At 44.6% G+C, this 26,183-nt stretch overlaps 1 protein-coding gene across 4 annotated transcripts in view; it reads left to right on the top strand.

Moving 5' to 3' along the window:
- The first annotated feature begins 1,127 nt into the window (after positions 1 to 1,127).
- Positions 1,128 to 26,183, top strand: part of TTBK1 (tau tubulin kinase 1) — a 121,181-nt gene continuing 96,125 nt past the window's right edge. The window contains exons 1-2 of one of the 4 annotated variants that reach the window (XM_075413232.1): positions 1,128 to 1,251; positions 18,265 to 18,423. In XM_075413232.1, coding sequence (XP_075269347.1) covers positions 18,316 to 18,423 — 108 coding nt within the window. In that variant the 5' untranslated portion in view covers positions 1,128 to 1,251; positions 18,265 to 18,315. Of the gene's footprint in view, positions 1,252 to 1,644; positions 1,692 to 7,235; positions 7,322 to 8,042; positions 8,120 to 18,264; positions 18,424 to 26,183 lie in introns of those variants that run through there. The other 3 variants (XM_075413233.1, XM_075413234.1, XM_075413235.1) reach the window with 3 other exon arrangements.

Here is a 26,183-nt window from a genome sequence, read left to right on the forward strand (position 1 = left end):
CACCCACACATGAAATCAGACGGAACCCTCCAGCTAGGGACCAACAACGGGTTTGGTCACTCCGGCAGGGACACGGAGAAGGCACGGGTGTGTCGCCAGTCTATGGAGAGGGTCTGGGAGCAGCTCTCCTTGCAGCGTGCTGCGTGAACATCTGCAGGGCACGGGGCGGTGCACATCCACAGTTTGGGGTGAGGGTACGAGGTACGGCTGGGGATACGGGCGATTTGCAGCGCACACCTGGGATGAAAGGGAACAAGAAAGCACAACTGCGTGCACCGCACGGCACATCCACGTGCTTATCTGCGCTCCGAGCACGACGGCGAGCTTGAGCGTGGAGAGTGGCACGTCTCCGAAGCAGGGGCACAGCTGTGTACCTCTGGACAGGCGCACTGTCAGCTGCGGGCAGCGCAGAGAGAGGCTCACCCATGCCTATGACTATCTCAAGGGTGGGTGTCAGGAGGATGAGGCCAGACGCTTTTCAGTGGTGCCCAGCGACAGGACAAGGGGCACAAACTGAAGCACAGGAAGTTCTGTCTGAACATGAGGAAGAACTTCTTCCCTCTGAGGGTGACGGAGCACTGGAACAGGCTGCCCAGGGAGGTTGTGGAGTCTCCTTCTCTGGAGATATTCAAGACCCGCCTGGACGCGGCCCTGTGCAGCCTGCTGTAGGTGACCCTGCTTCGGCGGGAGGGTTGGACTAGATGACCCACAGAGGTCCCTTCCAACCCCCACCATTCTGTGATGCTGTGATTCTGTGCGAGCCGTTTCTGTGCCCAGTGCGGTTTTGGCAGCGTCGGTGCTGCGAGCTGCCGGGTCCACTCCCAGCCCCAGCAGGGCAGGACCCGGCCCCGTGCAGGCGGGGACAGTGCTGATCCTGGCGGTGCAGTGCCCAGTCCGATCCTGGCGGTGCCGGTCCCTGTCCCGGCGTCGTTGCCCGGCGTCGCTGTCACGCCGGGGCCGACTGCCGGTTCGCCGGTGGCGGCGGGGCGGGCCCGGGGCGGTCCCGGCCGGGCGGGGGCGGCCCGCGGGTGATGTCAGGCTGATGCTGTCGGTGCGGCTCGCGGTGCATTGTGGGCGAATCCCGCCGCCCGCCGCGGCTCCGAGGGGGAGGATGCGCCGGGGGCCGGCCCGCCCCACAGCCGCAGCGCGCCGGGCCGGCGGCACCGAGCCCGGCGAGCCGCACTGAACGGAGCGGGGTAATGCGCTGCCCACGCCGGCCGCAGCGGGAGGCGCCGGCGGCGGCGGGGCCAGGTGAGCCGGGCCGGGCCAGGCAGGGCAGGGCCGCGGCTGCGGTTGCGGTCGTTGGCGGGGGAGGGGGCGTCCCGCTAGCGGCCGGGGAGGTGTGGGGCCGCGGGCCGCGGCGGGCTGGGCTGGGCCGGGCTGCTCCGGTGCCGCGCGCGGGGCACTGTGGGAACTGTAGTTCGCCCCCTCCGCCCGGTGCCGACTGCGGAAGGGGACCGGTCCCGCGCGGAGGACTCGGATTCCCAGCGTGCCCGCGGGGCTGGGCGGGCCTGAAACGGAGTGACGGGAGGGCGCCGCCAATGAAAAGGCGTGCCGGGGTGGGGCGAACCATCTGCCGAGAGGGGCGGTTGGGGGGGGTGGGTTGAGGTGGGGGGTGCGGCGTGCCGGCAGCTGCAGTGCAGGGGCGGACGCGGCCACCTCCTCGGCGGGGGGAGGTGGGGCGGCCCGAGGTGAGGGGCAGGGCGCGGGGGCCTGGGGGCCCGGGCCGGCGGCGGGTCTCCCTCCGGGCCGGCGGGTACCGGGGCTCGGGGCTCGGCCCGGGGAGTGCCCGCCGGGGGAGGGGCGGGCGGCGGCCTCGCAGGGGCGCGGGGGGTCTGAGCCGGGGCGCCCCGTCCCGCCTCGCCTTGGAGGGCTTCGCCGAGGAGGGCCCGGCCCCGCCGGGTGGTGCCGGGGTGGGAGCTGAGGTGCGAAGGCAGCCGGCGGCCTTGTGCCGGGCGGCCGGGTCGGGGCCGCGGCGGGGCGGCCGGGGGAGCTTCCCGTTAGCTTTGGCCGAGTGGGAGGTTTTTACCCCTGCGTGCGTTGCTGCATCTTCCGCAGCTTGGTAGCTTGATGCCTCCTGCCATTGTGTCTTCCCTCGCTCGCGACGCCCAAGTTTGCGCTGGTGGATGCGGCCGTGGTCGTTACGCTTTCCCTGCCTGCCAGGAGAGGAGGCGTCCAGTGGCCTGGGTCTGACCCGCTGAGAACTGTCGAGATGAGCACCATGACCTTGAAGTGCATCTTGTATTTAACGAGGAGCCTGTACGCTATACGAAGCGCTGGAGTGACGCTGCCGCTCCGTCTGTGTTGCTGAGCTACCTGCATGCCCAGTTCAAGACCCCCCCTGTGTTTTTGGGGGGGGGGGGGGTGGGAATTTCGGTACCCGTTGGTATTGTGTTTCTGAGCAGTCCAAACCAGCTGTATATTAAAATCTTTCTTACGTATTTTTGAATTTCCTTAGGCTTGTGAAGAGGAATTGTAGGCAGTTGGACTGGTAGAAGGAAAGGTTTCCTAATTTTACCATTGCACGTGAATTTCTTGATATTCCTTGTACTGCCACTAAAAACACTACCTTTAAGCAACAAAGTTCTCAGTGAGTCACAACAGAGATTTGCAGCCTGAGAACTTTTTCTTTGTATGAGTGAAATTTAACCTCATGTTGTGTGTGAGATGGGGTGTGCTAATGCTCCCTTGACGCTAATGCTTATAGGTGCTGGGGCTGTACAGGTGCGATGACTAAAGGGCAGTGCGCATCAGCACTGTCTCACTAGTAGTTATTCACCACATCTCAGTGTATCGGCTTCTTTTGAGACTATCGGTACAAGACAGTGTAAGAGGGGCAAGTTAGGAATTATGTGTTAATGTTTTGGCTTTTTTTCCTCTGTATGCCAGTGATCATCCAGCTCACAACAAGCTTTTTCACACTGATGTGTGTGGGGTCAGAAACTTCTGAGAGGCGATGCTCATGAATGGTGTATGTGGTGTCCACTGCTGTTAACTTTTGTGTTCTGTGTGCTTATGCATGCTTTATGGTAATATCTCATTCATTCAGGAACAGGCAAAGTTCCTCTTCTCTTGACTGTAAAGAAAAATACTGGAATTATCATTGCCTTGTAGGACGATTTTATCAGGATCAGTCCTGGGGATACCTGCCTAACCTTTTTGTCTGGAAGTAGTTAGCAAGAGGAAAGTCGGATCCCCATCAATGCTCTTGGTCCTCCAGAAAGGAGTGTCTCTAGTGTGAGGAAATCTATTTCACCAGCTCTCAGGGCTGATGCTAATGAAGTGGTGCTTGTGGCCCATGTGTGGATTTCCTTCCCCTTCCCTCTCCATCCCCACCCCGTTTGGTGGCAAAGGCAAGTGTATCTCTACACTGCAACAGGCAGCATGGAGCTCTCCTCCGATGGAAGCAGTTGGTACTCGTTTTCCAAAGCATGAGCGATCAGGCAGATCCAGGAAGAGATGAATCCCTTTTTCTGCTTTATCTTTAGTGCTGGGATCCCTTCATGCTGTTTCTTGCGCTTACTTACAGAAAGATTGCCACATCACTTTATAGCTTGTTAGGTAGCCCACTGCTCCCCTGTGGGTCTAGCTATGGGCTTACCTCTTCAGTTGTGTCCTGTCAGTTTTCTGCGTTGCTCTTATGTGTGTGTCAATGTGCAGGGTCCAGATAAACTTTGCAGGAATGGCTCCTGATCCTGGGAAGGTCCTAGATTAGATTCATTTGCCAGAGCTCGATAATGACCTTCCAGTAACATTGTTTCACTTTGAAAACAGAGCAGAAGACAGAAAGTAGGGCCTTATAGAGGAATATGTGTGTACAAAGCCTTCAAGGGCTTTGTGAACTATACTTTCATTTTTAAGGGTTTGTTGGCTTTGTTGGTATCTCGTCCTTTGAACGCTGCAAGGCACTCCCATTTGCTGGAGTGATTGTGGAAGCATTTGCTAAAAGGGTGTTTCAGCTCTGCTAGTTTACTGAATAAGATACAGAATGGGCATGACTAGTGCTTCCCTCCCCTTCTTCCATCCAAAGTAACCAAAAAGGGGGTATTCCTCTGAAACACCCTGAAATCTTAAATGTCATTGTGGGACACCGTCCAATTGGAATAGATGTTAAGATTGCTTTGAGAGACAGGAATAAGGAAGGCCAGCTATGAAGCCTCCCTCCCTAGGGCAGAGGAAGAATGGGAGAATCTGTTGGACGTTGACTGAAGTGTTAGGAAGGAGAGATGGGAGGTGAGGGACACGTTGTGATTTTTACACTGTTTGTCTCAACCCGAATTGAGACTCCCTTGCCTGTAAGAGTCTTACCAGCTACAAATTTGGCAATGGCAGTCCTCCTCCATGTCGTGCAGGACCAGCTCTTGGTATTCTCCACAACACTGCCCACATACAGCCTGCATATCACACTGTGGAGACCCACGACAGTTATCCAGAAAATACAGGAAGTAATCTAGCAATAGTGATGTGACTTGGAACTCAGTGTATGCCAAGTGTTTTTTCACATTAACTTTTCTGTTTTTTGGAAAGCAGCAGATCCATAAATATATTGGACTGGGGGGTGGAGGGGGGAAAATTGCCACACTAGTGTTTTTCATCAGACTCGCAATCCCTTTTGGTCCTACCCAGTTCCACACTGTTTCCCATTAAGTCTTCTTCACTACTCAAGAGATGTTTACATGGGAAAGGGTCTTTTTTGTAGTTGAGAAGTAAGATGTTGACAGCATGATGGACTGTAGATGTAATCAAATAAGATGTGCTTGGAAACCCTTTCCTTTTGGTGTCAAGCCATGTCATCTTTAATTTGGTGAAGAATATGAAAGGAACAAACTGCAGATCATGGGCTGACTCCAGCCATATAGGTGCAGCGGGGAGCAGAGACAAGGCTTGTGGGCGCCGATTTCATCTTCACTTAAGAAATGGGACAGCCTAGCTGTAAGAAAGAGATTTAGTGTCAGCCATGACAGATGGAAGTGGATTGCTCTCTGTCGCTGCTGCTGTCCCCTGTAAATGTTAGGAGGCTCACCATCAGCCTGGAGGGTATATGTGTAGAAAGCTTCGGTGGCCTACCAGTCAGATATGACAAGATTGCAAAAGGTACAAGGAGAAGTTGATGTCTAGTGAAAGGTTTTGATCGTAGGAATATTAACCCAACTGCTCAGGGCAAAACCCCGTATTGTTCCAGTCCTTTTTCTACCAGTGACCAAGAGATGATGCTTAAGGAAAGGCTAAGAGGACATGTATAATGGGCTTGCCCTAGTTACACCGTTCCTGGTGTTGCAGTCTGCAGTTTTTCAGCCTTTTTATTTGTTAGCCTGAATCATTTTGTATGTACACAAGGTGGTATGTCATTCTGCTGGTAACAGCACTCTCTTGTGAAACCCAGCTATGCATTCTTGTGTGTTTTCCTCTCTTTTAGCCAGTTATTAGTTTTACACAAACTTTAGTTTTAATCGTGGGACATCTTAATTTTTAAGGGCTGTGGTCTGATACCACACCAGAACTTTTTGGCTGGCCAGAGCATTGTCATTAGTGAGATGGCCCTATCTGTGTGCTAGCTGAGTCTTCCTAAAAGCACCTGGCCTTTCCTAATAGGTCTTTGATTCAGTCTTTCTATTTCTTGTCCCTCTGTCATCCAGCTGACTGGATGGCTGGCCTCTGGTCAGGTGTGTGTGGAAAAAAAGTAGTTTTTATCTGTAGAAATATGCTTCATCTCTTAAAATCATCAAGAAAAAAATACCATATTTGTCTTGGAAGAATTAGTGCTGTTTTCTTCTTTTGTGCACATCTTCTATTTTTAAGAGATGTTTTGTTTGTGCAACAAGTCAATTAGACTTAAAATCAAGCCATTTAGAGCATCAAGCAGGAATTGCACTGGCTAAAGACTTTTTCTTTTTTTTTCTTTTTTGAAGGTGATATATTTCTGTTCTTATTCAACAAAATTGAGTTACTGTTGAGTTATAAAGTTGCTATTTAAAATTTCATCTTGGTGACGTGTCCCGATCTCCATGAGGAAACTGAAGATCCCCTTTGCTGCCTGTTTACTAAAGGCACAGCCCATCTGTTCTCCCATGGCAAATCGCTGTTGCTGCTTTAATTCTGGTCCGATGGGGTAGTTTTACTACTACATATTTTCCATTTAGGCTTGATACAATTCATTTCTCTATGTCCTTTGAGTCTATTTTTTTGTTGTTGTTTAGTATGTAGTACTACTCCTCCCCTTGAGTGACGTGGCCTTTTTCTCTGTACCTTCTTCCCTGGAGCACCAGAGAATGCCACCCTGTTAGCAGGTTCGTGGGGTATGTTACCTCCATGTTCTCCCTTGAGTCCATACATCCTACTTCCCCACCTTACTTCTGAGACCTGTTTCATCTGTATGTTTTCTTGTGTTCCATTTAAATATCACATACGCGCAAAGCTCCTCTTTGGGGAGGTTGGGTGAGTATTTCTTCTAAAATTCTGCCCGTTTTTTCCCTATGCTGCATTAGAAGTTACAGAACTTGGGATTTCATCCAGGCTATCGTTCTTAGCCTGTGTACCATCGAAAGCCATGTGGATAATGCTTGCCAGCTTCTCCCTGGTGTGATACAGAAATGGCTGTTCCAGATTAGACCACCCAGCATGTTACCTATGACCATGAACAATGCTCAATGTCCCGGGAGGAGCCGGAGGTTGGAGCTGGTGGGCAGTGCTGTTTTCCTGGACTGCTCTCTCAGTGCTCAGTTGCTTTCAGTTCAGTGATTTTTTTTTTTTTTTTGGTCAGAGATTTTTGTCATCGTATTCAGGTATCCTCCACTGGCTGGTGGTTTTTGTTTTGTTTTTCTTAGTATTTTGTTCCCTATGAAATTGTCCAGTTCTTTGGCCTCAGTGTAAATGCTGACCTCCACTGTGTCTTGCAGCAGGATACTGCACAACTCCTCTGTGCTTTGCATTTGTTTCTAACGTGCCACCTGCCGGAGTTGCCCACTGCTGCTTCCTTAACGCACTGGAAAAAGCAGTAAACAATCGTTTCTTGTTCACCTTCTCCATGCGATACTTGATTGTGTAGACCTCAGTCATACCACACCTCAGCTTCTTGTTCTTCATAAGAATCTGCCTCCCAGCACCTGGTATGCCACTCTTGCACCCAACTGGCAGGTTTGTTGCGCTGACCTCACAAATTCAGCTGTCTGCCTACCAGGTATCTGAGGTGCCTCTGTAGCCTTCCTTTTCCTTTGCCCAGCAGGTGGGTATTCCTGGTGCATGAGGATGGGATACCACCATTCCGTGAGGAGGCGTCACCAACGGGATCATCGCTGGTCACCCTAAAACTTACTGGTACAAGGTATTTTCCCCTGCTTGGTAGGAGCATAGTCTGAAGGCAGGAACGTATCTGAAGTTCTTCCCCCTCCCCAAGCCCTGATTTGTGCAGTTCATCCATCCCTAACGTGAAGAAGCAAGACATTGCTTCTGAGGACCATGAGGTGTGTGTACATCTGTCACAGGTAGGTAGCCGTACATGCAGTGCTTGAAGCAGGCTAGAGCCATCTCACCTTTCTGCTGCAGTGCTGCCTGCTTCCCAGCTTCCAGCCTTTTTAAACGTAGTGGAGAGCAGTCAGTAGGTAGTTCTGTTGTTTCCCTCTTCTTTTAGCATAACTTTTTTTTATGTCACTTCCACAGTTAGGGACTAAGAACTTCACAGTCTTCTTGACGTATAGCTTAAATTCTTGATAGATGTCTTGCTCACTCAAACAAGGGGACAGTGTAGCTGTCTTTTATGTTCAGTGCTTCTTTTGCTTGGACACTCCATTAAATTGTGTGTTTCCCCTCCCTTTTCAGCTTTGTGGTGACATTGTGTTAGGAGACTTGGAGCTTTGTGGTTTAATTACGTCTTGAATTATTTAAACAGAATCTAGCTGCATTAGACTCTACTAGTTTAGGGGTTATGCAAGTAAGTTATCGAAACTAACTGGTTGCTTTTAAGTTTTGCTTTCCTTCAAAAAAAAAGTTGGCCTCAGGCAGAGTTACTCCACTGCTTTTAAGGAGAAGTGGCTGAATCCTATGATCTCATGGAAGGCTGAGGGCTTCCTGCTGCGGAGATGAACACGGAGCACAGCTTGACTGAAGCTGAAATGGATTTGAGGTACCGCTCCTCCATTGTGCTGGCACTTGCGTTTGACTGACCCTGCAATGAACCAGTTCAAGGATCTTTAAGTCAAGGAAATAGCCTGATGTATTAGGAAGAGGGATAGTTTTTCTGCTGGTACAAGTCACTGAACTGGCCCATGGTGGAATCCTGCATACAGGAGTTCTGAGCTGGCAGGGGTGAGGGGAACTGTTGCTGTTCATTACAGGTAGGTTTGTAGTCTGGCTAACCAGGAACCTGAAGCTGTGGATCCAGGATCAGTGTCTGTTTGTAGGCTTTATGGAAGAGGGAATGTAGGTAATGCAGTGTAGGTAATTACAGTGCCTCCATTGAGTCTCAGCTTTCATTTGTTAGTGTCTAAGTACCCAAAAATGTGATTTTTGGTTTTGTTTTTTTGTCATTGTTTTTGTTTTTAGTAAAACTTGCAGTAGCTAAAGCATGCATTTTTAAAGATGCCAAGCCTTGATCTGAAAAGAGCAAGAGATCTAGAATCCACCATCTCCCTTGTTCTAGGTCTTGTCGTTAAGGAGAACTCCCATGAAAAACTAATTTGCAGTTGATAGGCTTCAGCTTCTGGGAGAAGATGAGCTAGAACGGGAGAGCCTTTCAGTTTCTGAAATTTTCATCATAGGGAGATACTTCTACACTACATTTATTTCCTTTCAGTGTGCCTTTTGGGTAAGATACATACATTTTAAAGAGTTTCGTTTTCAGGTGGCTGGAAGGCATCTTTCAGCCTTTTTTCAGCTCCAGCTTTTTTAGTGACCGTGAGTCATGGTTGCTGGCCCTTTGCTGGACTCTGCTGTATCTCCCCAATTGTAAGCAAGGACAGAATGGACTCCGTTTTTTTCCTGCTTCTCTCTGTAGTAATGCTGTGCTCTGTATGCATGACCTGTATGACTTATTCATAGATGTCTGAGTGTGACTTTGGTTGTATTAAGAAGCATTTTGTGGAAGCTGCACTTTTTCTTTCCGCTGTTTTCTATGTCTAGAAAGAATCAGGAGTGGTTGCTTATCAAGCAGAGATGAGGCTTAAGGCGCTTTGTCCATTGAGCTAACAGGAAAAAAAATAAAATGTAAAAGGTGTAAATGCAAAGGGCAGGTAGTCAAGTATTTTCTCACTCTTATGACAGTTGATGCAGGGGAAATGGCAGGGGACATTTGGGCTGTAGGACTCGGGGGCTATCTGGTTGCACGGGTCTCTGCAGCCTATTTTCAAGTTTGATGGCAACCCAGAAGCTGGTATTTTTAGTGTGGTTCTTGCTTCTTTTGCGAAACAGATTTTCTTTAACCTTGCTACCTGTGTTTCTGACTGTGATGAAATTATATACATTTTTTTCCCCCTCCAAACAGCCTAGGCTGGACTTGAACCAGTAATTGTTCTGTCTGTTGAGTATTATTAGAAGCGTTCGCCGGTAGCCAGCTTCCTCTGGCAAGTTGAGCACAGAATGCGCAATTACCCATTTCGGGTTGAGATCAGTTTGAAAAATTGTTATGAGCTTTGGCCAGCTCAGGTACAAAATTTAGTTTTCCATTACTTTATTACAGCTATGAATAGAATTAAAATTATTTTTACATTCAAATATGACATAAGGTTTATGATGCTTTTTTATAGAAACAAATTCTTGCCATCTGTGTTTTGTAACAGGAAATTCTCAGGATCCAGTTACCTGGCATAGCACTGGCAAATTAAGGATCAAAGTACAAATACGGTTTTATTACAATGAATCTGCCTTGAAGAACACATTTTGAAGAGTTTTTTTTTTTCTTTTTTTTTTTTCCCCTGAGAATAATGCTCCAGGGGTTTTTCTGTCAAGCACAACGAGCTGGTGTAAGATCTTATAGCAGAATGAGAAGACATGCCCAAGTCATACAACTGCTTAACTCAACAGACAGGAAGCTTACGGATAGGAAACGATTATTTTCATGGGCTGGGAGAGTGCAAGCACACACTGTCAGTTGTGGACTAGATGGCATCATCAACACACGTGGAAATGGCTTACATGGAGGCAGTCCAGACCAGCTTGTAAAACTCTGCCATAATCTTAGTAACACCATTTCTCCTTGGAAACTGACACACAGCAGTGCAGAAAGGAATTAAACAGACTCTGCTTGCATATTCAAGAGTTTCTGTGTATCTTTTTAGGATGTTCAGGCATAGAGAGAAGCAGGTGCAGGCCACAGCCATTATCTGCATTGATGTTATTGTTTTCTTTGTTAATATTATCTTTAGATATTAACTACCAAGGAAACAAAATTCCTCTAGAACTGCAGATCCTTCAAATAACAATGAAATTTGAGCTTCCAATCTAAAACCAAGTTTTACCTCTGGGGGCTTCTATCTTTGAGAAAAAAGCTCAGGGAACTGTGGAATATGGTTGAGAATGCACTGGGATTTCCCAAGGGTAGAAGAAAAAGTGGGTCAGCCATGAGGACATCACCTTCGGGCAAGTCACCAGCTGTCTGCAAGCTGAAAAATGGTGAGGCTGCAGATCAGAGAATGAAACTGTAGAATTGCAGGGGGCAGAGGAAGGTGGAACATGCTCCCTTGAGCATGCTCTAACTAGGGGGAAGACTTCCTTACAAAAATGGGAAAAATCATTACAGAAGGGCTGTAGAGAGATGATTTAAGGGACTAACTGTTGGCATGATAGAACATTTTTGTCAGTCCCGGGAAATCTCTTCTGTGTAATTACAAACAGAATATCTGCTATGATCAGCTATGGGCTTGAAAACCGCAAAAATTTTTGTCCCATTTAGTCTGTTACGATGTATCAGTGTAGCAAGTGGCAGTTGCCCCACTCATGCTAATTTTTATTAAATTTCAGAAAGCACTTGGCAACATAAAGTCTATGTGGCAAATCTATAAATACATGATTTTCCCTGCAAAATACCCTGTCTTTCAGAATTTGAATCAAAATACCGAATCTCTGATCAGGAACTTGGAGGTATGTTCCTAACTTCTGAATAGTTTTTTGACAAGTTTATTTAATCCTTGATAATTATGGTGACTGCGTCTATCATAAAATTATTTGAATGGGTCAGATGAGCACCGTTTTCCCTGGAATGGAGGTTTAAAATGACTGATCTCAGGCTGTGGGTCTTTTAATAACCTAATATAATAGGTTATATGCACAACCATTGAGCAACAGCTGTTACCAGTTTGCTGTATGACTACATATGAGTCATATGTATGAGTTGGTTATTCGAGGTAAAATATCGTTCTCCAAGATAAAGGACTGGAGGAAGGTACTGTGGACCACAGCTGTGAAAAGCAACTTGGAGTGGCCACGTTTGTAGGAAGGTGTATAACAGGCTCCCCACAAAAGCACCCTGCAGGGAGAAGGGAGAGGGCTTCCCTAAGAGGGACATTTTGCGTTACCTAAGGATCCATTGAACATACTCATCCAGGCTCAGGTGACGAAAATATACCTCTGTGTGGTGTTTCTGGTGGTGTCAGGTGTTTACTGAGTCTGATACCAGAAGTATAACTCTACTTAGTTCTTGCTTTTTATTCAGATATATTTGTTTTGGCTGCCAGCAGACTACTCAAGCTTTGCAAGTAGTGATCGATATTGACTTTGAAGGTAGATAAGCTGCAGTTAAATGTTAAATGTTTATTGTAAGAAGTCCATAATGTTTGCCTGTTAAATTAGTAGGGGTTAAGCTGGTTATGATATTAGAGGGATTTCCTGGTGTTGGATTTAATTTTCTGCTTGGATCGAAAATTGGAGTAACTTCGTCAGGGAGATTGGTGGAAGGTAATAGACTTTCCTTTCGAACTCTCCTGCTCCCTGTTTTTTTAGCTTTGCTGCTGAGATGTAGTTGGAGAGGATTAGGATCGCATGAACTGCCGGTAGTGCAGGCGTGCTTATCTGGTGTGCGTTCCTAATGATTTGTTGTCATAATTAACTGTGCTAATCCTCCCTGTAGATAGGTGGGTTTGGCACCGAAATCACTGGTGTGTCTGACTGCTCTGTAAGGTATGTGAATACAGTCTCTGGCAGTATGAAATTATGTGTTTGGGGGTTTGGTTTGGTTTGCTTAGGTCATATGCCCTTACTTGTAAGTCACTGGGCAGGCAACACTACATTCAGTTGGCTATGCAACCAGGTAGCCGTAATAATGCTGTCAAGGTGCATTTGTTATCATATTTAATATGTTTATGTATGTTCTGTTCAGTGCAGCCTGGCGTTAGCAGAGATCCTGGACCTGTCTATCTTGATTGCAGCTTTTTTGGGGAGTGGTTTTTTTGCTTGTTTGGGTTTTTTGGTTTTTCGTTTTTCCCAATCATAGCTACATCACTCCTTAATGGTCATAAACCTTTCAAAGGTGAAAAGCAGTCCCAGTATCTTGCAACCTCACCTTTAGATGTTTTGTTTTTTACAGAAATGAAATGCTGTGAATAGCAAATCCAGAATTTCTAAGGCTGATGCCCTTGCATGCTTATGAGAAGAATATGTCACAGAGGAGACTTTAAGCCGCAGCTGCTAGGAGTTGAACCTGCTCTTGAAGCAGGGTTTGCTACAGCAGAGGCAGGCAATGAAGGAAGATATGTGTCTTCAAGGAACAATTCAAAACCTTTCAAGCTCATGCTGTCAGACCTACCCTAACAGTGTATGACTTGTTTTTAACTGCTGTTTCAAGTTCAGCAGGAGATATGATGTATTCCAGGGCTGAGGGGCTGTTGGTCCAGTGCACTGTATTTTTTTTTTTAATCATCTGGTTTCCTACACTGTCATATGCATTTCTACCCTAATAACAGAATGCCAGTGCATGGTACGATTTATTTGTACAAAGATTTAAGGGGGTTTTTGTTTGTTTTAATGTGAGGGATTTAATTTCTAGAATTGGTATTGTGGGTCGGGAGCAGATGGTGTTTGTAAAACAGTGAGGGACGCTGAATACGTGCAGTTAATGCTGCCATTAACTGAGCCCCAGTTCTGCTGCTCAGTTGCACTTGGAAAGTCCACTGTTTTTCTTTCTTAATTCTAAGCAGTCTCAATCCTACTGGTTATATTCTTCTCTTATTCCCCACCCTGTCTATTTCATTTTGGCTTAATGCTGGTAAAGTTCATGTTTGGAACAGCTAAGCTGTGCTGAAATTCTATTTACAACTTTTTGTTTGTTTGTTTCTCCCAAGTAAGTATTGGACAGGGAGATCGATCTGATTTCTAGACTGCATTTTACTGGCGTTACTTCTTTTGCTTTTGCAGATGTCCGACTTTGTCTCACCTAAAAAACTGTAGTTTGCATCAGCTTTCTAAAACACCATTGGGATCTGCTCTTAAGGTGGAGAATTTGATGGTGGAGAATTTGATGGTGGGAAATTTCATCGAGTAAACAGGGTCATGGGCTACAGCTGAATAAACTTCACTTGTTCTAATTGTTCCAATTTGTAGGCTTCCAGAGGTGAGGATGTGTCCTGAAATAAAGTGGGATATTGCAATTCCTCCACAGTGAGACTGAGACGCTTAAGATTATCCGGGACCTTTAGTAAGATGGTGAGAGACAGACCTCCATAGCTTTGTTCTGCTGTTTAGCAACCACCTTGCGTCTGATGAGTTTTCAACTCAACGTTTGTTTGAGTTTGGCTGTATTTTGAGCACTGCTACCACAGTATATTGAGACTGCAGTAAGCTAGCATACAAAAGATCTCGTGTATATGTTAGCAATTTCCACAGGGAATACTCCGTATTTATAAGTTTAATTTTAAGAGTGCTATGATCCTGTAAAATTAGGAAATATTTTTTCCAGTAAAGCTGTTTAAAACGTTGCTTGGGTGAAAGAGAACATTGTAAGATAGGTAATTGGGTTGTGTATATGAGACTTTTTGATTGATTATTTTGTGGTCTCTAACCTCCTTGAAGGGATAAATGAGACACATATATTATATATACACTACTTCCTCTGAAAGTAACTGATAAAAACACAAGTCAGGCCATACTGAGTCATATCACAGGTCCATCCAGGCGAGTGTCCTGTCCTAAGTTGGTAGACAGGATATCTAGGGTAGAGAATAAGAGCAGGGAAAGCATATACACTGACTCCACAGAATGCTCGTCACCTTCAGTGATTTGTGAATTGAAGGCTTGCTAAGCTAAAGATGGTATATTTGTATGTAACTGTTTAATGGATTTTTTTGTTATTATTTTTAGTGAATTTGTCAAGTCACTTTTTGAATTTATGTAAGGTTTTAGCATCTGCAGCAAAGATTTCTTCAGCCTAACAACCTGTATGAAGTTACTTTTGCGTGGTCTAGTTTGTCTCCTGATGGACACACGTGTGAACAAGGCAGATGCATTTGATGTAAGACTCCGCCACACTAATTGCAGCATCAGGGCTTGCACGGAAATTCTTGCAGACTTTCATCCTAAGTTTGTTACTGTTGCGTATCCCAGTCATGCTTCTCTGCCGGGTCTTGATTTTCATGTCAGCTAAAGAATTGCTGCTATAGTGCATCAGATTTTTGTAAGCTGCCTTAAAATTAAGGAGACCATTTACCTGCGAGTGCTACTGACTGGAACTGTCTTGATGCCAAATAGAGGGAACAGCTAGCAGAGCAGTGTGTCAGAATATATGGTGAGGGTCATTAGCCTGTTTATGCATGGGTTTTTTTGGATTTATTTTTTTTTAAAGGCCAAGACTAAATTTATAAAACTATAAAGATTCTCCAACATGGGCTGAAAGAGACAGCAGTGTGCAAGAGCTGATTTCACACTTCTTCATGCTGAGGTTGGCCAAGAGATGGAATTTGGTCCTGTTGTTGTCACTGTTTCTTTCTCACAGCTGCTTTCATTTCTGCTTCACTTGACATTTCTAGAAAGCCAGTTTTACAGTATTTTAGGGTTGCTCAGCTCTCTTGCCTGTCTTCATGGGAGAGAGGGGTACAATAATTTCTTGACGTCCTGTACATTTCTTACAGGAAAAGACAATCTGAAAGTTCTTGTCTTCTCAGTCACTATTTTCAAAGTTATGTACCTTTGCATTTTGCGGTCTGTACCTTTTCAATTTAAAAGTGATGCGGTTATGTCAAACTTCATATGCTTGGTCACCCTTTGAATCAGGAACAGCTTTACTGGAGTTCAAGAGAGTTATAATCCTTCCATCTCTCCTCCAGTTCCTCTTAACACCAACTTAACATTTAACAGGCAGAAATGATGCTCTCTGCTCCGCGAAGGGGAAGAGACGGTAGTGCCTTACCTCTCCCCCACTGACCGTCCTTTGCCACCTCCCTTCTGTAGCTACATTAGCAAATTCAGCTCTAGCAGGAGGTTGGCTGCAGGCTTTGATGCTAGTCAAACAATATTTACACTATATTTTATTGATTTAGAAGGAACTACAATCATGCATAAGTTAAAAGCATCATTTAAATGTGCTTATGTTTTCTGCACTGCAGGTAACTTCATCCCTTCTTTTGCCCTTTTTTTGTGATGCTTCTGGAGATCTAGGTTAGCATGTGTTATGTCTTACCATGGATGTAGGCAATGCTTCAGTGTCACTCTGGTAAACCATCGGTCCCTAGGCCTGAGCATGTTTCTGCGGTATCGGTACTGCCTCAGGAACAAATTTTTAATAAGTTAACACTGCTTTGTGCTGCTACTGTAATCTAAAACAGCTTGAGATTTGTCTCAGGCTGTAATTAAATTGGCTTTTGGTTTGGCTGCATCCTTCTGGCTATACCAGAACATATCTGTAAACTTAGTTCTGCAATTCCGTATTTCCAAATGGCGGCTGTTCATGGTAGTGCCTGGGAGGATTTTGTTCTGTCTCAAAGCTAGTGAAGATTTGTGTGAGTCCTTTAAATAACAAATGTGTTATCTTTGTACACAGGTATTATAACATTGAAAAGGAAAGTGAAATAGTGCACAAGGGAAAGCAGTTCTACCATGCCTAGCTTTGAGTGCTTGTAGGCTTTCACACTGTGTCTCTTCTCTAAAATTATTCCTTGGGATTACTTTCCATGACTAGTCACTAGACGGAAATCTTACTATGTGTATGCATCACTGATGCTTACATCATGTACCATGCTTTTTAGGTGTTTTGCTTAAAAGTGAAAAGCAGTGCATGGCTGACTTTCTCTGGCTAAGTCCTGAATTTTTTTCTGTCTGTCTTTGTTGCTGCTGCCACCCCACGTCCTGGATCTCTAGCTGCCTTTGTATCCCCTGCAATCCAGAGCCTGCATTGTGCTGTCCTTGTCTTCATGAAGTGATGCCAAGAGACCTTCAAGAGTAGGGGGGGCATACCTGCCTCTGTACCTGTGTGTTGATGTTGGGTGTTTTATGTTTTTGTAATGCTGAGGGTTTGGGACAGTCTATAAATAAATGACTTTTCTTTAAATAACAAAAGAAAAGCAAGTCTTAGAAGATATTTTTGCGGGCATTCTCTCTTCTGTGCCGTCTGCGGAGATGTGCAGGGAGTCTGGGTGCACAGCATGTGCGGAGCTCTCTAGTAGCTTAGGGGTGGTCAGTTCGGATGTTCTGGTGAGCATAAAGGAGTCTGGGAATGGTATTCGACTTGCTCATTAGGATGAAGAAGCACAAAGGTTGTGCTGCCAAACACAACATGTACTTTCTCATTGCAGAGCTTTCCAGTTTCTCACTTCAATACCAAGCAACTGAAAGGGCTGCTACCTCATACAGATGCAGGACTCTTTCTATGAGAATTCGGAGCATTTTGCAGCACCTTTCTCCTGAATTTCTTTAATATTCAGTTTCTTCTTTTTTCTCTTCTATTATTTTGATTGTACTTTAGCCAGTGTTGGAATGTATGAACATTTCTCAGCAGCCCTCTTACTGCATTAGTCTGCTACTCCTTTTTTCTATGTAGTTATCTTCTATATCTAGAATGAAATCTTCTTTTGAGAAGATCTCTGTGAGATCTTTTGTTCGTGTTTTGTTTGATCATCCTCTATGTCTTGCACTTTTGACATACTTCTGTCTGCTGCTTCCTTGTGCACACTACATGCTGGTCACTTCTGTCCTTCTTTCTCAGTCCTTTTATTGCTAGGGAATGAGCTCTTTTCTCTCCTTGAGCTCGTAACTCACTGGTGATTTTTTCCTTTGTTTGGGCCTGAAGAAATGTGATAGTTGAATGATCAGCTCTAGTCTTTTTTTCTAATTTGTTGTTTATGTTGATAATCTTGTTTAAGTCTGCAGTCAGAGTGCTACAGTAACACTCGTTTTTAGGAAGGAAAATATTTCATATTTTGGGGGAAGGACAATAGAACTGCCAAGAAAGCTTAATAAAAGATCCGTGCTTAATAAAAGATCTGTCCTACTTCTAAAGCGAGAAAAATATCTTACAGGAAGAGACTAAATGCCTTAGGAAGATCTTTTATTAGTCCTGTTTCAATTCATTTTCTTCCAGGAAAGTGGAATGTATGTGTATCTGAAAGTCATTTTTGTAGAAGAATTATAACCAAAAAAACTCAAAACAAAATTAATTTCAGCATAAGCTATCTGGAGCTCCCTATAAAAGCAGGAAAAAGGAGCATGAGGTAGAATGCAAACACCATAGGAACAAGATATCTCTCTGTATTCTAATTTGATCATTTTTAGCACTGTGTGTATGCTATGAGGAGGACTAATTTATACATGACTGAAGCCCTTTCTAACCATCCCCATCTTCTTTGCTTGGCTGTTCATCACAGTGATAGTGTCCTGGCTCTGTAAAGACCCTTCTACCCTATTCAGATGCTTTCAGGCTTATTGAATGCAATACCTGGCAAACCTTTCTGATTTGTGTTGGATGTCATCCAATGAAAACCATAAAAACTGACTATGTAGCAGCTGCTCTGTTAAAGCAAGACCTTTTTGCCTGTTAACAATAACAACTCTTGCAGCATTTGGCATTAGATTCTCTTTGACTTGTTGGCTGTCAGGCCCAAGAGCACTGGACTCCTGCGTGATATAGCTGGTAATTGTCACCCTTTTGGTTTGTGCTGCTGACTTGAAGCATAGTTGTGTCTGCCAAGTTTGTGCATGGAGAGAGCTGAGGTGTTTGCAAGGTGAGTTTGCCTTCTTTCCTAAGAGGCCAATTCTGATTTAGTCATAAGCAAAACCTGTGGAAATGTAGCATTTACTTCTGCCATGACCTGTACTAATTTTGTTATTCCTTTTCCCCGTCCCTTTTTTCCCCAGATAAATGGCTCATTTAAATTGGGAGCTACTAAAATACTCTCTGGCTGGCAAATGCAGTGCCTAGCAGCAGTCATCAAGGACGAACCAAACATGAGTGGAGGAGGGGAACAGGTCGACATTCTTCCGGCCAATTATGTGGTCAAAGATCGCTGGAAAGTGGTGAGTAGCTCTGTCTTTGTGCTTCCTTTGGTGGCCCAAACAGATGTCCTCCTACTCTAGTAGTATAGAAACTTGTCTAGTTAATCCTGGGCTTCGGCAAGCAACAGTGAAGTGGTGTGGTTTGACATGTTAGTAAGATACTGCAAGAAGATGTTTAATATTGCCCTAGTGTTTTTTAGACTGTCTGGTATTTTTAGAAGACTAAACCTGCCAAGGATTTTTAGATAGGATTGAATTGTTGCAGCACGCTGAGTCATCTTTTAGTAAGAAACTTAGATTTCAAGCTACTGTGGCAAAGAATGCTACAGACGTGCCTGCGAAGAAATTGCATTACAGTAAAATAATTTGAAAGCAAACGTTTAAGGTTGGAAAGTCAGCTACTTCAAAAGTGAGAAATTCCATAATTAGATTGGTGATACAACTTCACTGTAAATTTATTAGGATATGTTTAAAAATTATCACACGTTGAGAGTTTTATTTCTTCATGGGACAATTGTCTAATCTGTTGCACAAGCTGGACGCGGTACACTGAATTAGTAGCCATTTCATCTTTTATGTATTCATTGTATGGCTGCAGATCTCACTATCCATTTAAATTCATGGCACGAGTTTGCCATTTAAACTCAGCTCTTTATGTTTCTTAATCCTGTAGTATCTGTGACATATTTATTTATTTATTTATTTTATTCATGCTTTTACCAGGTGATACAAGAGAGAACTATTAGCTTGCTTTTACAGATAGGGTTTCAAATTTAGTTGCATCTTGATTTTTATTATTTTTCACAGACTGCTTAATATTTATGACTAAATCACAACTCTACTAGACATGGGTATCTAGGCATGCTCGTCACTTCCATAGGTTGGACCTGGCCATCTTGCCGTAGGCATCCAGGAGATGAGCATGTGATTAACGATGGCTTGTGAGCAGACTTCAGCAGCCGGACCAGAATCGTGCAAGAATGCTGCGGCAGACGTGTTTCATTGGCACCAGATTTGTTCCGAGGATGCAGATCCTCTTATGTATAAGGCTTTCTCTAGTCGTAAAGTGAGGTTTCTGGGATGGTGGGGGAAGTAGCATTATATTATTCTGTGTGTGAGTATCACCTCAGTTAAAGAAACTAGAATATAACACGTGAAAGGATCATATACCTTTATACTTCTTGAAATTCTGTATGTGTTTTCTGGGAGTTTTTGTCTTCTGGCTTTAAAAGCTTTGATTTTAAAAACCTGAAGAAAATTTAAATCCCCTGTGTGCCATTGTGTCCATTTTTTAACTTGGATTACCAGCAATGTCTGAATCATTAAACACACAGCAGAAGTGTCGCTAGTTTGAACTACAAGTGACTTGTAGTAGTAGCACCAAGTCATTTCTCTGTGCTAACTAGCTATGGTACAGCTGCCCTGCGAGTTTTGCAGTGGGCTGTGAAGAGCAGAGGACTAAAGAGACTCATGACTCTGAACTCGCTTCAGGTCTAGGCTGCGGATAGGTTATTTTGAACAGCCCACTTCATACAACATACTGTCCTTTCATTAGGCGTGCCTCATGCCTGTATTTCTTTGCCCTGGCCAGTTCCACCTTGCTCTGTTTTTGTTACTCCCCCATTACCTGCCTCTCTTCATCCTAGCACTTTGTTCCTGCTTTCTCCGCAGCCTTCATTTTTCTGTCTGGCCTATCCCCCAACAGCCTATTTATATTTAAGCAATTCAAACTGCTCTTCATTCTCCATGCTTCCTGAGAGCAGATGGAGAATCTCAATTTTCTCTGTGATTAGATACCAAAATGGAGACAACCCCTATCTCCCCCTCCCAAAGCTTTCTGGCACAGCTGAAGGAAAGTCTTGCTGTGCTCTTGCAGCTCTGGGCTGGAGCGTGTATACTTGTTTTGGCAGGATGATACATGTGCAGGTTAACTGACATGTAGGACTTGAAGCATGCTCTGTGCTAACAGACTTCTCAGAAAATAGTGCTTGCAGCTTTTATCTGACCCTCCCTTCACAAATGGGTATTTCCTCAGAGCCTACAATTTCGTCAGACTGCTGCATGTTCTCTGCAAAGCTGAATTTAGATGCTCTCCTGATGCTAAGCCAATGCTTCAGGTGCATGACTGCAAATACTCAGTCATCTCTATTCTCAGTTACCCTGGCTAGCTTCGGCTTGTACCATTCCTACTGTTCATCAAACTTTGAGTTTCTCCTTCATAGACAGGATTGATAAAACTTCTGTAAATGATGGGAGTATTTTTTTAACACTGTCTAAACAAAGTAACTTTTTGTTCTTGGAAACAGCAGAACTCTTAAAAGCATCAAAAACTCCAAATGAAGCCTAAAATACGCTCAGTTATGCTCATAAGGGAACATCTTAAACTGATTTTAAATTTAGTAGAGGCACTAAATGTGGGATTCGGTGACTTCATTGTTGCATGAATCTCTGACTGGGGACTGCTGGAAGCTCTACCCACTAACTCTGCCTTAGAAAATATGGAAATGAGCAGCTACGTTGTCAACAACAACTACCTCTAACTAGAGAAATAGCCTTTTATATTTTGTAATGTTGGCTCACAGTAGTCTTCAATACAGCAGTGAGGTCATTACTTGAAGGCCCTGAGAAATTACATGACTTGCTAGAGGGCGTGAATAGCAATGAGAAATTCTAATTGCCAGCTCTGAGCAGAGCTGTGAACTTGACCTTGTGTTAGCTGGGTTGTGTGTTGTGAGCCTTCATTGAACAGTCATTTCAGCTCCCCCCCGCCCCGCCCCCCAAAAGTGCACACCCTTTCGCCAGGCCTTCTGTGCTGTCCCCTTGCTGTGCTTGATGTTGGTGTGGGACCAGTCAGAACTGTGAGCTGTATGGGGTTTGAAGTCATCTGGAAAAACTATTAAAATGCCTCTGTTGGCCCAAGGAAATGAATAGCATAGGATCAAGTGACAGATGAAGAAGGGAGCATACCTTAAAGTGAGTGTACAGCTGTAACATCAGTAGTAGCATTTTTTTCTTTATCGTAGACCTTTCTGAATCTAGCCCATAGCATGCAAGCCAGACAGTCCAAGCTTTGCTGTGAGTGATGGATCCTGCTCAAGCAGGTGTGTGGCATATTTATGTGATGCTGGGGTTCAGCTGCCAGAAGGTTTTTTGTGTAATTTGTCCTCCCATTGTGACTGTCTTTGGCTGGGCATCTGCTTGAACCTTGTAGTTCTTAGTTCTGGCATACTTCCAGTATTGAACCAATTTCTAATTTTAGATCTGTGTAATGAATTCCTTGAATTCCTTTCCTCCTTTCCTGCAATATGCTGGCTGGCAAAGTTTTGACAAATGAAGATGTTGGTTCTCTGCAGTTAGCCTGTTGGTAGTTCATTTTCCTGTCACTCCAAGTCCATAAAGTCTGGCTGTCTGACAGCAATGATATTTTTGTTCTTATTTTTGGAGAAAGGCATGGATAGGGAGTGCTTACACTCTTTATCAAAACTTTTGGACTTGAAGAAGTAGTCTTCATTTTTTGAGTCATCATTCTTTATTTGCAGATATTTTTGATGCTTTGACTGGGTGAAACATGGACAGTACTGGAACCATGTGACTTTTGCTGAGACCCCAGAGGGTGATTTGATCCACACATGCTCTGAATGATGTGAGCTGCTTTGTTCAGGGGAGGGAACAAAATCAAACATAACTTGTACTTGCTTTGATCTAGGTATAGATGTTAAGGCTGAACGGATCTATCTCTTTACGTCACCTGAACGCTTTGCATTGGGGAGTCACAACTGAGACTTATTAGCAAGACAGAGTTGGCAGCTCCTGCACTGAGCTTTGAATGCAAGTGATGACTCTTGTACGTGTGTATGCTCTTTTGTCAGGTGCAATCTGTGCTTTGGTGTCTTCCGGGCTTCTGAGTTTCTTGAACTGAAGTTTTGGTTACTCTTGTCCTTCGCCTGTTTAGTTTGGAAACCTTGCTGGAAGCTCCACAAACTTTTGTGGACTCTTCACCTTGTCTTGGTCACAAAGGTCATTTATGGTTCCAAGAGGGAACCTGGGACAAGGAGGTGCTTTGTCAGTTCTGAGGCCTATTTTGGTCTCACTCTGTGCAGAATTGCTTAAAGTGGGCTTTGGCAAGTCTTCAGATGATTTAGAATATGGCTGGTTGACTTCTCCTTGATTGGCTTCTCAGTTAATGCCTGTTTTATGTAAGTTAGTTTTCCCTTGAGATCAGTGTAACTCCAGTTCTCCTAGGTAAGTTGAATGGAGCCTGAGAGTCTTCCTCACCTGTTTTTAAGTCAGATGAGGCCTGATAGCTGTTTCTGGATCAAGTAGCCTATGGAGCTGGGCTGCAAGAGTTGCAGGCTTGACTATACAGGTGCTCCTAAAAGGCAATCACAGTAGTCACTGTTTGACCTTGTCAACATTTGAAGCCTGTGGGTGACAGCATTGACGCTGGCTGAGTTCATCATAGGTTACTGGCTCTTGGTTTGGTCCTTCACTCTGGATTCAGAGCACATGTTCTTGTTCCTGACCTTGCTACTGATCCTGAGACTGAACCAATCATGCCTTCTTCCTGGAGCGTTTTCGTGGGAACATCTAGTCTTTATATAATATCGTTGGAAGCCAGACTTTGTTTAGAGAAGCAGTGCCTTCCACACTTGCTGAATAAAAGATTAAATGTGTAATTGAAGGCTATTTTTGGTTGGGGGGGGGTGTTGCCTTGGTTTTTTGAACTGTCCCTCTGTGAGTGCTGATTTCTGCTTAGTGGGAAGGCTGTGTGTTGAGGTTTTTTAATAGGCTCTGGAGGATTGTGCTGCAAGAGTCTTTTCAGGATAAATTCAAAATATTTCAGGGTACTTAAAGGAGACTTCAAAGGGAGCCACCTGTGTCCTGTGTAACTACTGATACATCCAGCGGGGCTGTTGGGAGTGGCTTCCCCCATGGCACCATGGCTGTTTTGTGTCAGTAGTCCTGAGGGACAGTTCAGTTTGGGGAATTGCTGGAACTTCCTAGTTGGACGCTGCCACACTGAGAAGCCAGGTAGAGTGGCTTTTTGGTAACAGTTTGCTCCAAGGGCAATGGATATATGGAATGAAACCTCTTAGAATATGGAAGAAGCACTGCAATGAGGTGTATGGTCATGTGGCCGTTAGTGGGATGCTGGAAGGACTGAAATCATGTCTGAGATGCAGCTTGCTTAATTTTAGTTGTCTACGTGCAAGTCCAATCAGATACCTGTGTTTGATCAGATGGATTGTTCACTTGACTTCACAGGCTGTAATGGAAACCTGGACACCGAGCTCACATATAGGCTTGTACATTTAGGTAGAATGAATCCTGCTGGTGTTGTCAGCCTGTATCTCAGTCTTAAAAGCAAATGGACTGATGGAAGGTAAGAAACGGGATGAGAAGAGAATATTCCCAGAGCAGTGAGGCTTAGTATGAGCTGGTGACTCATGATTACTGCTTAAGTGATTCTCATTAGATCTCCTCCTCTCCTCTCCTCTCCTCTCCTCTCCTCTCCTCTCCTCTCCTCTCCTCTCCTCTCCTCTCCTCTCCTCTCCTCTCCTCTCCTCTCCTCTCCTCTCCTCTCCTCTCCTCTCCTCTCCTCTCCTCTCCTCTCCTCTTCTCTTTCTTGACTTGGTGTTTAGTGGTTTCATTATTCATGTATTTTCTTGAGTGGTATGTGCCCATCTCTGCTTTGTGTCCAGCAGAAGGCTGTGCTGAGTTCACCTTAGAGAGTGAACTCCCACAGAGTACCCATGCAATGAGGAAATGCCTGTGTGGTAAGCCCTTGACCTCAGCCAAGAACTCGAGCAGCAAGATAACAACTTGCTCTGCAACAAAGAAAATGAAATCGCTGCTGATGGCCTCTGGATGTTGCTGAAAAATCAAGGAGAATGGCAGTGCTGGTAACGATGAAGAGGACCATCTGGTGTGCTCGGAAAAGTATGCCAGAGAATAATTTCCATGAGAGGGTGAGAAAGGATGTGAGGAAGCAGAGGCAGCTTGAGGGCTCTTGGACAGTGAGGTGCATCTGTTGGCTGGAATGTGCATATAAAATTGGTTTTCTGATTCAGCAGAAGCTCTGATCCTGATTTCGTGTCATCTCGCATTTGTTCTTCCGTAGACTTATATGGGGCCTCTGATTTGGCTGTTTTCCCAGGTGAGCAGTCTCAATACCTGTACCTTTCTTCCTGAACCTGCTTCTCTGTTGCACACATTCTTTTGCTTTTTCTGAGGCAGCAGTCCTAGTCTGTCCTCAGTTTTTCCAGGCTCCTCATCATTATCTTCACCCTGAAATGAACCACTTCTAACTCAGTGAGAGCCTCTAGCAGCAAGGTGATTGATATTGTGCGTTGTACATGACTAGATCTTCTACAAATCCTTATAGTGCTGCTGTCCTAACCATATTACTGTATTGTTGCATTTATATTGGAGTAGCTTTGCATTTTGACAAGTGTGTTGGATGTGGGAGCTGTCCCTGGTGAGGCCAGTGAATGGAAAATGATCTTTGTGTGCATCTGTGCTGACTCAGCAATATTTCTCCCCAGATCCATTTCTTGAATTTGCAACCCAGTGAGATGTTTGGGTAGCCTATCTCTCTTCTCCATCCCAGCTATCTTGTGTTTATTACTGTTGACTTTTTCTTGTTATCTTATCCATTTTCCCACTGAGAGTTCTGTAATCTTCCTCAAAGTCCTTCCAGATCCTTATGAAACATTTTGCCTTCTGCAGCTTTTACTATCCCTTTCCCTTTCCCTTCTGTGTCGTTAGTACATCAGTTAACAGAACATCTTGTGTACTGAATCCTGAGGTATTAGCTGGCATGTTGTTGCTATGCTGAATGCAGCATTGTTTTGATAGAAAGCCAGCTCGCTTAGTGTGAATTTCCAAGTAGAAGTAGGGCTGCACTGTAATATGTGACCTAGTTATTGGGCTGTTTACTGTATGAATATGTCTGTTTAGCCCAGTGGAAGGTTGTGAGGAAAAAAAACAAGTAAAAGGAGAAGAAGAATGGATCTGAACTGCAACTCTCAAAGGGTAATCAAGAAATAGCTTCAGAGATAATAGTCAATCTGTTAATACAGAAAGTATTACCTTCTTCATGCAGAGTTGTTTTTCTTGATCTGGGAGCCAGAATAGCAAATGGTTTGGGTTGCCTTAAGAAAAAAAACCTGCCCTTGAGAGTTAAGGTCCTTTGTTCAGCAAACTGGACAGGTGCACTGGACAGGCCTGCTGTGGTGCATGAGACACTAAACCTCATTAAACATTGTGTAAGATACATGTTTGACTATCTGCCTGATTTAAACTTCTTTTTCTCTTCAAATGTTATTGCTGCCATTGGAAAGAAGCAACGCACAGTGCTTCCTGAGCAGTTGTGAACAGAGGGAATGCGAAATGCTGAAGGGAAGGGCTGCAGCTAGGTTCAATGAAGAAGTGCTAATCAGATCGAAGGAGCCCTGATCTAGCTCTGTTGTAAACCTGAATTTGTTCCTGGGCAGCCTAGCATGCTTTAAATACATCCAAGAGAAACAAATACAAAATAATTTTCCTGGCATAGATGTTGGCGCTTGCAACACGTTAGGTGTCTGTCTTATACATGCATATGTATAACTATATGTGCATATGCTGTCAAGTCTGAGCAGAAGGAGAACCAAGGATTCACCTTCCAGGAAAGGCAGAGGATCCCAGCTTGCTCTCTGAGTGGGTGGCTACTCTAGAACAGGCAGACAATCTATCTCTAGTAGGTGCATATCAAATATGCTGAAACTTCGACATCTTTAGCT

Source organism: Opisthocomus hoazin, chromosome 2 (assembly GCF_030867145.1).
Source record: "Opisthocomus hoazin isolate bOpiHoa1 chromosome 2, bOpiHoa1.hap1, whole genome shotgun sequence".
Taxonomy (NCBI): Eukaryota; Metazoa; Chordata; class Aves; order Opisthocomiformes; family Opisthocomidae; genus Opisthocomus; species Opisthocomus hoazin.